General features: G+C 54.5%; 5 protein-coding genes across 5 annotated transcripts; 2 read left to right on the top strand and 3 right to left on the bottom strand.

Annotated features, from left to right (window-relative positions):
- Positions 1-376: 376 nt before the first annotated feature.
- On the top strand, positions 377-1,370 carry F5144DRAFT_397685 (uncharacterized protein). Its single transcript, XM_066784781.1, has 3 exons — positions 377-831; positions 906-1,074; positions 1,284-1,370. The coding sequence occupies exons 1-2, from the start codon at positions 512-514 to the stop codon at positions 1,060-1,062; spliced, it is 477 nt and encodes a 158-aa protein (XP_066639195.1). The 5' UTR covers positions 377-511; the 3' UTR covers positions 1,063-1,074; positions 1,284-1,370.
- A 3,431-nt stretch (positions 1,371-4,801) lies between these two features.
- F5144DRAFT_596592 (P-loop containing nucleoside triphosphate hydrolase protein) lies at positions 4,802-6,583 on the top strand (the record flags this gene model as incomplete). The annotated part of the gene is made up of 2 exons (XM_066790815.1): positions 4,802-6,412; positions 6,467-6,583. The coding sequence occupies 2 exons, from the start codon at positions 4,802-4,804 to the stop codon at positions 6,581-6,583; spliced, it is 1,728 nt and encodes a 575-aa protein (XP_066639196.1).
- Positions 6,584-6,697: 114 nt separating this feature from the next.
- Positions 6,698-8,001, bottom strand: F5144DRAFT_397721 (uncharacterized protein). Its single transcript, XM_066784782.1, has one exon. The coding sequence runs from the start codon at positions 7,650-7,652 to the stop codon at positions 6,855-6,857; it is 798 nt and encodes a 265-aa protein (XP_066639197.1). The 5' UTR covers positions 7,653-8,001; the 3' UTR covers positions 6,698-6,854.
- Positions 8,002-8,224: 223 nt separating this feature from the next.
- Positions 8,225-12,038, bottom strand: F5144DRAFT_616187 (Rft protein-domain-containing protein; the record flags this gene model as incomplete). Its single annotated transcript, XM_066791826.1, has 7 exons — positions 8,225-8,297; positions 8,355-9,997; positions 10,246-10,257; positions 10,325-11,102; positions 11,172-11,353; positions 11,403-11,408; positions 11,451-12,038. The coding sequence occupies 7 exons, from the start codon at positions 12,036-12,038 to the stop codon at positions 8,225-8,227; spliced, it is 3,282 nt and encodes a 1,093-aa protein (XP_066639198.1).
- Positions 12,039-13,162: 1,124 nt separating this feature from the next.
- F5144DRAFT_552055 (uncharacterized protein) lies at positions 13,163-14,176 on the bottom strand (the record flags this gene model as incomplete). The annotated part of the gene is made up of 2 exons (XM_066787722.1): positions 13,163-13,953; positions 14,017-14,176. 2 exons carry the CDS (start codon positions 14,174-14,176, stop codon positions 13,163-13,165), a joined length of 951 nt encoding a protein of 316 aa, XP_066639199.1.
- Positions 14,177-15,176: the final 1,000 nt, after the last annotated feature.

A 15,176-nucleotide genomic window follows, 5' to 3' on the forward strand; every position in this document is an offset into this window, starting at 1 on the left:
ATGAAGTAGCAAATGCTTGACTTTGTAGAGGACCGGGACCCGTATATGGCTGACTATGATTGAACGATACAGTAGCCTTCAGTTAGGGGTAATTCTGCAAGGAAAGGTTTTTAGATTAGGTGTGAGCCGCCAAGTACATACTCTGGCTGTCGAAAATGGTATTTCCAGTTCGGTGGCCAGAACATATGATTGTGATTTGTCTGGTGTGGCGAATTCACCGAGAGCGGCGAGTAAAGTCTAGAACCAGTTGGGTATCTCCGCTCATTTGGGGAATGCCATCCAATGGTATTCTTGTGGCCCACGCGTTACAGCCGTTGCCGCCCGGTAGCTCCGATCTGCTCATGGTCACCATACGTCATGGAATGAAGCAACCCGCGGGGTCTGAGCACGTAGAGAGTATTTTAATGCCGGCGGTGTTAGTCCATGTCTCCGAGAGTTTCTTGCCGCTGATGCTCGCTTGCTTTCACAAGCATCAGATTTCCAGCAGCCACTCAAACTAAACACCATCAACATGCTCCTCCCAAAACAAGTTCGAGTCAGCCTTCGGGCTTTGCCCAGAACTACCAGATGCCTATCAACCACAACCATCCGCCCTTGGGCAACGCCGACAAACCGGTACCCGCCCAACGACCCACGTGGCAATCCCGTTGACGACATCGACCTGGTCTTCGACTACCCCTCCGAAGGCCAAACCAGCCACCAAAAGGAGCCGCTCGAGAAGTCTGGCCTGGATTATCATTCGGCTCTACCGCACCACCCTAAGGCCGGCCAGAATATCCCCGGTGCTGGGAAGATGGGCAAGGAGATGGGAGCCACGGACAGCAACGTCATGTGAGCATATCTCTATCGATGCCAAGAATGTATAGAAGGCAAGCCGCTGACTCGATATGATTAAACAGGTATAGATACATTGGCCTTGGTGCTGTCGGTCTAGGTGGCTTGTATATGATGATGCGACGACGGAATCCCAACCCCAAGAGCAACATGACACAGCCGGGTGACTTGGCCGCACAGAAGCCCGCCGGAACCCAGATGGAGCGGGTGCTTGGACGCGGTAGATGAGAGCAGTAAAAGGTTGGTGGTTTCATGAAAAGGGGTGTGAAAGGGGATGATGGAAAGATTGACCAGACTTCTTATTCTTATCATTTGAGCAGGACTTGTTGTTCTCGCAATTGTAATATTATTCACTTCTATATCATTGCTTGCTCCTTTGTTGCCAATGTAGCCCCTATTACCACAAACTTGAAGCCTTTCGTTCGGCGTTAACCTGCTCCCATATGCAGTGATCAACAGCAAGGCCCACAGCGATGGTTGTGGCGATGGGGGTCCCTTTGCTTTTCGCCTCGCGGTGCATCGGTCTTCTCGCCGGGGGGGGGGGGGGGACCTGACTATGAATGAGCACGTCCTGATCTAATGTTTACCTCAGCGGATTGAAATTCGGTAGTAACGGCTGTTTAAATTTCTGCTTCCAAATTTGTTGGTATGATATGAGCTAGCTACCTATCTTCTAACGCTCAACTTGGCGAGTTGGGGAGGATCTGGACGCCGGAGCGGCTCTGGAAATCTTCCTTGACAGGCTTGGAGCCTGATTTTAATCAAGGTGTAAAACTGTCCCAAATCAATGTTAGTGCCAAATATAGTCCGACCAGACTGTCGGTAATACATGAGCGTTCTAGGCCCGGGTCCGCGGTCTGGAGTGCAGCGAAGCTGATGTCCCACAGTTGATCCGTAACAGATAACTTATCTTCAGAAGAGACGGTCATTTTTAGCAAACCAGAACCGAGACCCGCACTCTCACGTAATCTTGGCTTCCCAGGCCTCGGTTCGGCCTTGCAACCCAAAGGATCTTACTAACAGGGGCGTGCGTATTGTGTACAGGGCGATTGTACCCAAGAGGTAGCTTAGGCGTCAAGATATTCGTGCTTGCTCAGAATAGCCTGATAAGTTTTGCACAGAGATGTCCGTATCCTAAATGCCTTGTGTGGTTTGCTTGTGGGGGGGTGATGGGCTGGCCACTGCGGCACAAAATACCTGGTTACCTAGGTATCTATCCGAAGCTGTCTGAAACCGGCCGTCAGCCTGAGGTTAGGGGACCGGGGGATGCTTGGGGGCTACCTACCCGGCCACTAAGACCCGGCGTCTGGGGGATTTTTCTCTCGAGACCTACCTTCCTCTCGATTGGGCAACTCAACTTGTCGGCCCAATGTCCTGGTGAGGCGGTGGGAGGAACTCTGGCTGGTGGGTTTCTCGCCTAAGTGGGCCACAAAAACGGCCAAGTTTTGGTCATATTCCGAGGTGAGCATGGGATATTGGACGCTGACCCATCAACGGCTACGTATATATTGATTTGTTGTGGATCTCCCCATCTTCAATCTCCGAGACATTTGACGGTATCACTATTCCATACCCAACAAAACCCACGAAACAGATTCCACTCTTCTTCCTAAGCTTACCTCAAGTAAGTGGCGGCCTTAACGAGCTGTGCTTTATACAGGCCTCCTTATGTGCCGTATTGCTGGCTTATTTGCTCACTAAAGAATAACTAGGATGTGTATCATGTACGATTACATCTGTGGCAATTGTGACCGCGGCCATACAACCGAGGTTAGCGCGGAGCTTGTACAATGCAAGAAGAAGAAAGCGTCCCCGAACATTAACTGCGGAAAGTGGGACCGCAAGAAGAAGAAGGTCCCTAATGATTTCTGCAAATCCGGCGAAGAGAAGGACAAGAAGAGAAAGAAGGGGATAAAGGAGCTCATAATGGGGTTTACCCAGTCGGATTCTGTCAAGCCGAGTTCTACCAAGTCGACTTCTGTTTAGTCAAACCTAACCTAAGCGTCTGAGCGGAGGGGAAGAGAAAATACATATCTGACTAAGTCGTATTGTGTAGGTACCTCTGTGTCTGCCCATCAGCACTAGCCTCCGCTGTAATCAGCTCCTGTTAGGGATAGCTCAGAACTCCTGTGATACTTGGCGGCATTCTCACCATGCTTGCATATGGCCGGGCTTATTTATGAAAGTGGTCCTAGTACTTGCCCAATTATGAATTTGATGCTCTCGCTGCTTCCCGGCAGGATCAACGACAAGAAACAAAACAATATGTTGTATATGTGTACGACAGCTTTTCTGAGCCATGAAAATGAGGGGTATGAGGTCTTGGAGGTAATGAATGGACTTACAACTTAACCCCGATCGCTGAAATGGCCCCCGGGACAAGAAGAGGATCGTAATGGGGGATACGAACACGAGGTTTGTATCTCAGCAACGGCGATCTACTACTTCCGAAGGTAATAGACATTGTTGGTATGACATCTATGGTGTAAGTGATTTCTATGTAATCCAGGATACAAGAACAATGGCCTCGGGAATCTGAATGGCTTCACCTGCTCATGTCCTCCAGAGTGCACAACACCGTTGTGTAGACTTTTAGGCAGCTAATAATAGGTATACCCGCACTTCACGCACTTCTTACACAATTGTAGAACGTGCGCCATGTGTGCATTCAGGCGCCTGTCTTCTGAGTATAAGGAGTCACTATTGTTCTGTTTGTGTTGAGGTTCTGTCCCGCACTCAGCTCCACATAGGTGCTGTCCACAACTTCCCAACTTTGTGTTATGGCACACTCAGCGTCACATAGGTACTGTTCTCAACTTCTCAACATCATGTTATGGCTATAAGTATGAGCTGTTTCGGTACTTTTAGGTTCCGTTCTCCAGTTACTTGACAACCAATTTCAGGGCCATCAGCATCAAGCATCAGAACGCCGCAATCTTTCTACGCAAAACTAATCGTCTTCTAAAACGCCCCCACGGTTCACGAAATACTCTACGATGTGTACTTGGAGGAAGATTTGGTTTCCGTGCAGCCGCCATATGTTTGGCGAAGAGGTGGTGTCGGTGTGTAACCTTTACCGTAATAGACAGCCCTGCGAACGAATGTTTACCACCCCGACAACCGCCAACCTCAACTGCTATTCATGCCCCCAATAGCGGTAGATGCCGGGCATCTCTCCTGGGGTATGGTAGGGGCATTGAACCGACAGGGATAGGATGGCCTACCTAACGAGGCTCGGGTTTGGCGGATTCTTGGCAGTGCCAGGGGACTGGAGCGTCAAACGAGTGAGCTTCTTGCTTTCAGGTAGCTGGATAACTACCTTCTTCTGGAGTTACGGGTGGGCTGGCATCACTGAGGGGCAGTGATTTTGGGGGATTTGGGCGCGATCATTCTTCCCCTGGAGGGTAGGGTCGGTAGAGCAATAGTTCACCAATCTCGATCAAGTTCCCAACTACGAAATGACTTGACTACATTTGTTATTTGTTCTTGTATCGTATTGGCTTGTAAATCGGCATTGTCCTTGCTGAGCGTGACAGACGTGGGTACTAACTTGAACTCTGGCTGACTGACAGTGACTGTTGATACCCCCAGGTGGGTACGTTGCAAATCGGCAGCTTGATTGAATGACATGAAAACGCTACAGAATGTCGTCGTAGACAACACTGGCCTGTCACAGTAGGTACCTAAGGTACTTACAGGTTGCACTTGCTGACTTGCAATTGCCATGTTCGTGCTACCCCGTCGGTTGGAGCCACGCCGCTTGGCACTGGAGACGAAGGCTTGAAGCGAACTGGATGGGCCGCCACTGCAGGGGTACGCGCTTATCGATAAGGCAAAGACGGAATATTTTCCCAGAATTTCCCGTTGCTTTTATCAACGACCAGGACTATCGCTTCTGCCGTGTCTCGACGCATGTGGAAGTTGCGTGTGTGTTTCCCCCGCGTTCGTTTTTCTGCATTCGAAAAGTATGTCGGCCGGAAAGAAGCACGCCCGCGACGGCGAGGACCAGGGCGCCCGCCTGGTCAAGAAGGCAAAGACTGCCGACACACCGACCGACAGCGACCCCTCCGCGCTGAAGACTGACAAGAAAAAGAAGGACAAGAAGGACAAGAAGGACAAGAAGGACAAGAAGGACAAGAAGGAAAGGAAGGAGAAAAAGGAGAAAAAGGAGAAGAAGTCAAAGAAGGAAGACGCCGATGGAGACTCTGAGGAACTGCAGAACGGCGACAGCGCCGCAGTCGATTCCGAGCCCAAGCCCGAGAAGGAGAAGAAGGAGAAGAAGAACAAGAAGGACAAAAAGGACAAAAAGGACAAATTGAAGCCGTCTGGCGCGCCAACTACGAACAGCATTGCCCAGGATGGCGAGGCCAATGCCGCCACCACGACCCCGAACGGTCCAGCCCAGCGTAACGGCGCCGCCTACTCATATCAGCAAACCAAAACCCTTGATGCCGTACCCGAAGACGAGATCAAGGAGTTCCTGGCGAAGCAGGAAATTGCGATTACAGACCCATTGGGCGCGAACCTCCGCCCCGTCGTTCATTTCTCGCACCTGCCGACGTCGACCCTGACATCCAAGAAACCGTTCGCGTCGTTTACCGCGCCCACACCGATTCAGGCCGCCTCATGGCCCTTTGCGCTGTCTGGTCGCGACGTGATTGGAATCGCTGAGACAGGGTCAGGCAAGACGATGGCCTTTGCTGTTCCTTGCATTGAGTCCCTCGCGTCCAGCCCGAAGCCGAACCACGCTAAAGGCGACCGGACGGCCTATGCCCGCGCTGTAGTTGTATCGCCGACGCGCGAGTTGGCCATGCAAACCCACGCTGCCATGTCATCGTTGGCCTCGCTGGTCGGGTTGTCGGCCGTGTGCCTCTACGGTGGCGCGCCCAAGGACGACCAGCGCGCATTGCTGCGCCAGAACAGCGGAGCCGATATCATCGTCGCGACCCCCGGTCGCCTCAAGGACTTTCTTTCCGAGGGCTGCGTGTCACTCTCCGATGTCATGTTCGCCGTCCTTGACGAAGCCGACCGTATGCTCGACAAAGGATTCGAGGAGGACATCAAACTCATTCTCGGCAGCTGCCGCCCGCGCGAGAAGCGGCAGACGCTCATGTTTACCGCGACTTGGCCGACCAGCGTGCGCGGCCTGGCCGAGGGTTTCATGATCGACCCGGTCAAGGCGACCATCGGCAACCGCACCCGTGCTGGCGAGGAAGGCGAGGGCAATGGATCGACCGAGCTGCAGGCCAACATCCGCATTGAGCAGAAGGTTGAGGTTGTTGACCCTCGTGGCAAGGAACAACGGCTTCTGGAATTGCTCAAAGAGGCGCAGAAGGGGAGCGCCAAGAATGACAGGATCTTGGTCTTCTGCCTGTACAAGAAGGAAGCTGTTCGTGTGGAGCAGAACCTCGAGAGAAGGGGCATCCGTGTTTGCAGCATCCACGGCGATTTGCGCCAAGACCAACGGACGCGCAGTCTCGAGGCGTTCAAAGCTGGCACGACAAGCGTTTTAGTGGCGACTGATGTGGCGGCCCGCGGTCTGGATATTCCGGAGGTCAAGCTCGTTATCAATGTCACGGTAAGTACCCAGTGCGTTAGGCGAGGTTGCGGAGGAATAGCTGACCAAACCCAGTTCCCCCTGACCATTGAGGATTATGTTCACCGCATCGGGCGGACAGGGCGTGCCGGCAAGAAGGGCAAAGCCATCACTCTTTTCACTGAGCACGACAAGTCGCATTCTGGCTCGTAAGTGCTACCAAGCAGCAGATCCTTGACCCGCCCACGATACTGACTCTCGCCAAGGCTTGTCAACATTTTGCGGGGTGCCAACCAGCCAGTGCCGGAGGAACTGCTCAAGTTCGGCACGACTGTCAAGAAGAAGAACCATGACACGTATGGCGCTTTCTTCAAAGATGTCGATTTAAGCAAGAAGGGCACCAAGATCACGTTCGATTAGACTAGATAGCGAGGCGTTGGTGGATTACTTGTCTCTTGTTCACGCACAGCGCCATCTCCCGCCCTCAAACGGTCACCGTATGGACGTACTTGACCTTGCCGTCCTCGACCCGAATCTCGTGACTGTCCGGCAAGCTCCCCAAAGCATCAAAGCTGCACAGCACATCCACGCTCCCCACCACCTCATCAATCACATACCTACGATTCCCATTATTCCTCTGGCTCCCCCCCCTCGGCAGCTGCGCCCCGCACGGGCGCGTGTACTGGCTGCCCTCGACGCGCTCGCAGTCGGTGCCCCAGGGGATCGAGTCGGCCGCCTTGGCATCCGTCCACATGTCCAGGTAGGCGTCGCCGACGTGCTTCAGCAGGTCGCGGGCGGGCCGCTCCGCCTCGGGGATCTCGGCCCAGCTCTGGTTGCGCACGTAGCCCAGCGTCTTGGCCGCGTCGAAGAAGAGCGACCCCTTGGTCGCCGCGATCGTGTCCACCAGCGTGATCGCCCCGGTGCCCTCCCCGTCCGCGTGCCGGAGCTGGGTCGCGAGCACGTAGGGGGTGGATGCCGACGCGGCGATGATCAGCGTGTAGCTGGCGCATGCGACCGTGTCGGCTGTGGAGCGCGAGAGGTCGATCTTGAGGGGCTGGGAGAAGGCCGCGGCGGTGGCGAGCTTGGCCGGTTTGTTGTTTTCTTGGTAGGTGGCGTTGGTGGAGAGGGGGAGTGAGGTGACGTCGCCCTTGGAGACGGCCGTGACGAACTCGGCGGCTGCCGCGAGGAGGTCAGCGCGGTTGCAGGCTGCCTGGGATGGGGTGGTGTTGGATATGAGGAGGAGGAGAGAGGTCCAAAGAGTGGATGAGGCGGGGGACAGCATGGTAAAGATAAAAGATACTTGAGACGTGAGAAGATGATAGTATGGTCGTCACAGCTGGAAGCGCATCGTTAAGCCATCTTGCTTGGTTGAAAGAAGTGCCAGTAGATATACACCCCGTCAGATTCGGGGCCTTGGACCAGGGCATTTGCCAGGGCGATCTGCCGAGGTGGTTCTGAACAGTCTCCTAGCGGGGCTTTCTTAAGCTCTCGACATGTATGGTTCCCCTGCCAAGATAGATTGGTCCAGAGTATCGAGGCAAACAGCCAAATGCCGGTTCGGTACCTACTTTAGGCAAGTTCCGATCCGGATATAATCCAACCAGGTCGGTGGTTTAGAGAATCCTTGACCTTCTGGCCAACGGGATCCGAGGACATCAACCGAGATAAGATCTTCTTGAGAACGTTTAGGGAGGGGCTCTGCGTTAAGGACTAGCAACCCAACAGGAGTTGAAGCCGAGTAAGGAAAATGGACAAGTCTATTGGTGCGCGTAGCAAGAATGGGCAAGCAGCTTCAACAAACTAATCCGGGCCCGTACGATGCACGCACAATGTCACATTAATGCCCATCCGTCTTCACGAGCTCGACTGCCGATGTCCCCGGACCGCCTGAAACGCAGCATACAAAAATCGCCGTTCAGACACCGCCCTATTTGCATGTTAGCGAGTGACACGACAAGCACGAAAAACACCAAGGCCAACTCACACAGCAATCACGAACGGCACAGCAACTGCCGCCACCTTGACAAGTTCCACGATAGCCTCCCGCGCACCGACCGGCGATGCCGATGCAAAAACCCTCTTCATAACCTGCGACGTGACGGCCGCAGCCAGCATCGCGCCAGGCGAGGGCAAGACATCGAGCACATCAAAACGAACACCAGCCGTCCGGCCAAAATACCGCCTCACAAACCCCACACACCACATAATCCGACACGCCATATTAATCCCATTCGCCACAACCAACCCAACAGCCCCCCACCCCAACACCCTCAGAAACACCACCCCCGCCAACCCAAACACCACCGAAAAAACACCCATCCACGCGCTCTGGCGATGGACCTCGGCCTCGGACGCCACCGACGCCACAAAGGCCTCGGCCACGCCGTTGACAGCCAGCAGCGGGACATACCACATGTAGGCGGCGAGGCAGGCGGCGGCGCCCGAGTCGGCCCAGCGCGGGCCGGCGACGAGGGCGAGTAAGGGGCCGGCGGCGGCCGGGCCGAGGGCGGTGATGGCGAGGGAGAGGAGGAGGTAGGATTTGAGGAGGGATTGGAGGGCTTGGAGGGCCGTGTGCGCGGGGCTGCTGGTGGTGGTGGTAGTAGGAGTAGTAGGTTTAGTTTCGTTGCTAGTAGTAGTGGTTGGGGGAGGCGTGGGAGCGGATGGGGCGAGTAGGCGGCTGAAGTAGCTGCGGCTGCTTTCCTCGATGGGCTGGAAGACGAGGCGGGCAAGCAGGCCGCCGTAGTTGTTGGCGAGGGCGTACACGCCTTGTGCGGTGGGCGTGGAGAGGATGCTGACCAGGAACGTGTCGCCTTGGGTGAGGATGTGCTTGACGACGCTCTGGGCCATCATGCTGGATGCGAGTTGCAGCGTGGGGCGGTAGAAGTAGGAGAGAATAAATGTCGGTTTCTCAGGCTGCCGCTGTTGCTGTGCGGTTTTGGCCGGGGTTGTGATTATGCGGCGGGGGAGGAGGGAAAATCCCTCCCGTTGAGCGAGGCCTGAACCGTGCCAGGCGTAGACTGCAAGTAACCCAAGGCCGTAGCTCAACTGACCGAGAGCAAAAGGCAGGACCCCTAAATCGCGGTTGGCGCCCCAAACGGCCGACCCGAGTGTGACGACACAGCGCAAGAAGGTGGCGGATGATTCAGCAGTCGCCCGAGTGCCAAATTGTAGCCGTGTCTGCATCACGACGAAGGCGGGCTCCGAGACGAGCTCTACGACAGCAGCTAGGGCGTAGATGTAGAGAGACACGACCAGATTCGGCGCAGATGCCAGAGTGGTTGTGCTCAAGGAACCAAGGTAGAGCCAGCCAAAAAGGAAGGCCAATGGAATACCAAGCGCAATGGCGAGATAACCTAGGTTGACCACAGCCTGGGCCGATGTGTTCGACACGTGGTTATCACGACTCTCGCCATCCTTGCCATCCTTTCCATCCTTTCCATCCTTGCTGTCTTTGGCTGAGAGTTTCAAAGAGTCATGTCGTTGTACGGCGACCCTCAAGCTCTCACGGGCAAAGAAAAGGATTGACAAGTAATAGACCTCAAGCTGAGCGGACACGCCGAGGAGCTGTGCTGTAAGGAATCTCAGCAGCACCTGGTTGGCCACGAAAGTGATGGCGCGGGAAATCACCTGCAACAGGATCAACAACGATGCACCCCGCAGGGCTCGCGTGCTGTTGCTCGTATTATCTGGCTTCGCCATCAGCCGTCATCGAACAAGCCTGAGATGCGACGTAATGTTGGGGGTGTGAACGGCCTGGATTGGCGAATCGTTCATGGGTCCAGTCGGAGAGTTCTTGGACTGAAATGGAGAGTGCGTGAGCTGGTTGTGACGTGTCTTTCGGTTCCTTGGCTGTATAGATTACCGTACATACATACATACAATACACTCTGTACATACAACAATACATTCGATTCAATACATGCTTGTAACTATGAACTAACACAACTTGATGACCACAACATCAGTCTCCTCATCGGGGCTGATCACCATGGAAACTTCTATCGACCCCCCCTGCGCAGTTTGATGCTCGGACATCAGGTGCCCGTTTTTGTAACAACCCCAATGGCCTGCTGGGAGGTGTTCAATTGAGAATGTGAGCTCATGCTCGACACCATCCCAAGGTTTCAGCGTTATTACCATGGCCTGCTTTTCATCCGCCCAACACCCCCGGAGGCAGTCCACTCCCTGGGACAGGTCAAGCCCATTCACCCATGGGCGATTACCAAGGCTCTCCTTCGTCCAAGGCTTGTCCCACATCTGCTTTTGACCATCCTCGACATTGAGCCGCGCATACCCAATCGCTGCATTTCCGGTGAAGGGGTCAACGAACTTCCAGTGACACGATTCGTCCGTGATTTGATCTTGGCGCGGATAGTAAAGACCTCCTCTATCCCAAGCGGGAGAGAACTGCCCGTCGGCATACGACAAGAGCGCTTCCAGCTCCTTTGCCTTGCCCAACTCCGAGAGCCATTTGACGACGTATCCAAACAGTGGTTGCATGTACTTGGAACCAGCCGAACGATGGGCGAGATACTTATCTCTAGCGCGTTGCAAGGTCTCGGCCGAGTTCGGGTCAGCCTGCTCTTCCTGGACAAGCTGCCGTATCGTCGCACCGATCGCCGGGTGGTGGAGCTCGATGTGGCCGTCGATGTCGGTGATGAACCCGAGAGCTTGTTTGCTGTAGCTGTCTCTCACAAATTCCGAGTTCCAGGTGTTCATGAATGCATTTGCCCTTAGAAGTTAGAACCCCGAGGGATTAGCCTCATTTCTTCCGAGTATGTGCGAACTCCTAGAAACTTACCATGCAGTGAACCCAACGCCACCGGCTCGTTTCGTATTGCCCTGCTTCAGGAACAGCCAGTCGACGAACAAGCCATCGGGCCCAATCATCTGCTTTTCCTTGATTGCGTTCCGGTATTTCTCTAGCACAGCTTCCACGACATTCGTGCCATCCCGCACGTCGTTATACCGCATGCCGATGATCTGGTATGTTAGCTCTGTGGCGCCTTGGGACGACCAAGGGCTTGCTCACCGGAAACTGGTTGCAAACCACAAATATCAAATTAGGCTCGCAGCACACCCCGGCCCAACCGCCCCTTTCCATCTCCTTTAGGATAGCCCCCTGAAGGGACCGGGTGTCGTACGAGAAGTTCTCGGGTCCCATCCCCCAAAACATTGGGTCCCACTTGAAGGTCAGGCTGCCTGGCTGCTCAAACTCGTTGTCATCGAAAAGCATGGCATACAAGCTCGTCATCATCAGCAAGTGCCCGCTGTACATGATATTCTCTCGGACCACGGGGTCCGCCCACGGCTGGCGGAGCTTATTGAGGCCCGGGTCCAAGCGGTTGCCAGACTGCGAGGTTAAATACCAGTAGGACCAGACCTCTGGCCGCAACATTTTCCCGATCAGCTTGCGAATCAGCGTCTGGAAGAGGCTCTTCATCGCGGGAAGACGGTGGTAGTGTGCCACGCCTGCTGCGTAGGTCATGGTGGCCAGCTGGTATCGGTATGCGTCGAGAAAAGCCTGGTCTGGATCTTGGGTACCCATGTGCGGCCACTGGCCGTCCATGCTAGTACTGATGTTCCAGAAGTGTCGTACATGGCCGGCCTGCTCGCGTGAGAGCTTTGGGAAGCGCGATAAATCTAGGTCTAGAGTCTCAGGAGCCATGGTGAGAAATATGATGTTTGGGTGGGGTTGTGATGAACAGATGCTCCCTGTGAGCTAACGGGTGTTGGAACTTCCTTTATAGAAGCACTTCGGTCCATTTTGGCCCCATAAAATCCCAACCATGTTTTCAAATCCCCGTGTCCCCTCGGCGTTTACTTGACGGGACATGGTTATGACGGGACATGGTTATGACGGGATCCTTCTCCCAAGGCAACCAACCCCCCATGTCATTCATAGGAACCTTGCAATACGAGTCGTTTTGCTGTGGGGCGGGAACATGAAGCCATGCCCAATCGTGTGGAGGTCATTTTCTCTGATTCTTATAGATGGTGCCAATTCGGTGGAGTACCTCAAAGGGAACGCATTCTTCTGTGTTCGAAGGAGGGAATAACTTACGTACCAGAAGTACCTTACAGGAGCTGACATGGTTGCGCGGAGATACATTAATGGGGTTAATGGGCCCATTTTCTATACACCGCCACACACTAGCGTTGCATGTCGTCTTACCTCTGACTAAAGGAATAACCCGATCATTGTGAATCATCTCTCCGTGGACGTCAAAAAGCCGAATCGGGTCGTCGCAAAAGACCGAGTCCGAGCCACCAAACAAACACGAAGGGATATATTAATCTATCTTGGTCCCCCCAGCTGTAATAGCTACAATCGGTTACAAATCGCGGGCTGACCCACCTACGCGGGTAAGACCACGGTGAACATACGGGAATTGGAAAACCTAAACATTCACCACGTAAGAGTCGAGGGGGTGGCGAGTGAGGAGAGGGGGGCGGTTGGTTGGGTTCACCAGGGGAAATTAGGTACCTAATGTTTGGGCGAACATCATAGACGCTGGTAATCTTCACTTCACGGGAACGGCAAAACGCGGGGTCCGATGTTGTTGAAGTAAGCGAATGATGGAATAGCTACAACAAGAAGCGGGCGAGGATGTTAATAACGGGAAGCAACCTAACAATACAAGAGACGGATATCTCAACGATCGAATACCACCCTTCGTCGTAACATATAGTACCATAAATGCCTTCAATTTCCCTACCCACAGCCTTATCTTCTTACAGTTACACTTAAATTCAGGCGTATCCCCAGTGGTTGCCAGAATGTATGCCAACTCACAACAAGACCACCTTTCCCAGCACCAACGCCGCTACGCCAACGACCACCCCGCCAAACCCCCGGATCCGTGAAGAGCCGGCAGTGACCACAAGATTCGGCGGCGGTTTAGCAGTCCCGACCGTCCCATTTGCCGGCTGTCTCCAACCGCCCGTAGCAGTCGGGGCCGGAGGATCGGACGCAACTGGGTCCACAGAGACCAAGCTTCCCACAGCATCGACCGGAGGAGGGGGCGCCACGGGGGCGTGCGTCTCAACGGGGAAGGCCGACGGCGCTTGGGCTTCGTTAGGAACAGGAAGCAGAGCCTGAGTCTCGGTTGGGGCAGCCAACGCAGCGGTGGCCGAGATGGAGCTGAAGATGGCGCTAGCTTCGGCCGCGTCGGTAGCGCTAACGGACACGGTGGAACAAGAGAGGATCTCGCTGGAGACGAGAACTGACGAGGTGTGGTCGATGAACGAGTACCAGTGGCTGAGGAAGTGGAAGGTCATGGAGAAGGTGTACCAATTGGAACCGAAGCCGAGGAAATCGGGGCCAACGTCGGGGCCCAAGGGATCGGGATGAGGATGGGGCGGTGAGGTGGTGGATGGGTCCGAAGCATCCTGGGACTGAGCCCCAGGGCCACCGGGGCCTCCAGCAGAATCGGAATCCGGATGACCGCCAGAGCCAGAGCCGAAGCCAGAACCAGCACCGGGCAAGGCACTGACACCCTCCGGGCAGGTCTCGGCGCCCAGGGCGTAAGTTGTGCCGTCGGAACAGCAGACCCCTCCAGGCGGAATGCAAGCAAAGGCGCCTAAACATTCTTTGTGTTAACCTTTCAACATTTACTTGTGGTGAGGATGCATTGGTGGCTCACCAGGACAAGCCGGGACCCAGCCTTCAATGTGGCAGGTTCCAACCCCTCGGTTGCTCAGGGTTGTTCGCTTCCCAAGGTGGCCGCCGCCTTCCGCGAGAATGCCGGAAAAGAAGGCACTCAACACCAAGGAAAAGAGCGGCAGGATTTTTGCTACGGCCATGGTGTAAGAAGACTTTGCTTATTATAAAACGAGTGACGGGAGCGCTGCTCCGTTACAACAAGGAGTGACTGGGATAAGCGAGTGGACGCAAACGTAAGGGGTGGGATTGAGCCAAGAGCATTTTCGCAGAATGAAGGGGGGGATTGTCGACTTGATATAACAGGCCAACTATCCGAAAGTAAAAACCCGGGGTGGGCTGTTACAGATACCCTAGTGGTCACACAAGGCCAAATACATTTACGCCTTTCTTGCCTGCGAAGTCCCCGTCTGCTCCAAACACGACACTTCAGTTCATGTCCGGATCGACATGAAATCTCCGGCTCTGTTCCCCGATGTGGGCACAGGCATTCTGTTCCGACTTCCACCCCAACCCCATGTCTCAGCCTCTCAACCAGAAATCTGTGCCTTTAGGGCCGGAGTTGCTCATTCGTGTTACCATTTTCGATGCGAAATGCTCCCTCCTCTCACAAGCACTCTGTTGTCGGGCGCCCCGAGCACACAAAAAGGGCACCTGTACTACGTTAAAGTACAACACTAATCGGCCCGCGCATGATGATCGTGATTTTGGCGTTCCGACCCTTCACAATGCGCAGGGTCGGTACTACAGACCCCATAGCGCAGAGACCTGCGTTTACACGAGCATGGCCCAAAGCTTATTTGGTTTGGTTCACTTCACACCCAAAAACTGATGGTCAGTGACTCAAACTTCAATCAATATCCGCTCGACCTCCAATAGGTGCCATACTGATGTTCAACCGCTCAAACGCTGGTCCTTCATTTCCGATTATCCGATACTTGTGCTGATCTGTTCTGATACTGATGGCAAGGAGAACGGATAGGAAACAATAAGAGCACCCCGACAGGGAACCCGAGCAGCGCCTAGAAAGCTCGTACCCAGCATCCCAGTGGGCGCCGTCAGGACTCCCGTCCGTATATCCATCAGGCCCCTCGATGAAAGATCCCACCCACCCCACCTCCTTCTTCCTCTCTCGTCCCCCCC

The sequence above is a fragment of the Chaetomium tenue genome (genome assembly GCF_020726465.1).
Source record: "Chaetomium tenue strain MPI-SDFR-AT-0079 chromosome Unknown F5144scaffold_7, whole genome shotgun sequence".
Lineage (NCBI taxonomy): Eukaryota > Fungi > Ascomycota > Sordariomycetes > Sordariales > Chaetomiaceae > Chaetomium > Chaetomium tenue.

Excerpts from the sequence above, each read along its gene's own strand:
- F5144DRAFT_397685 (XM_066784781.1), top strand. The coding sequence starts at position 512 with ATGCTCCTCCCAAAACAAGTTCGAGTCAGCCTTCGGGCTTTGCCCAGA. Across the intron at positions 832-905 it reads GCCACGGACAGCAACGTCAT|ATACATTGGCCTTGGTGCTG; the intron begins GTGAGCATATCT and ends AAACAGGTATAG.
- F5144DRAFT_397721 (XM_066784782.1), bottom strand. The coding sequence starts at position 7,652 with ATGCTGTCCCCCGCCTCATCCACTCTTTGGACCTCTCTCCTCCTCCTC.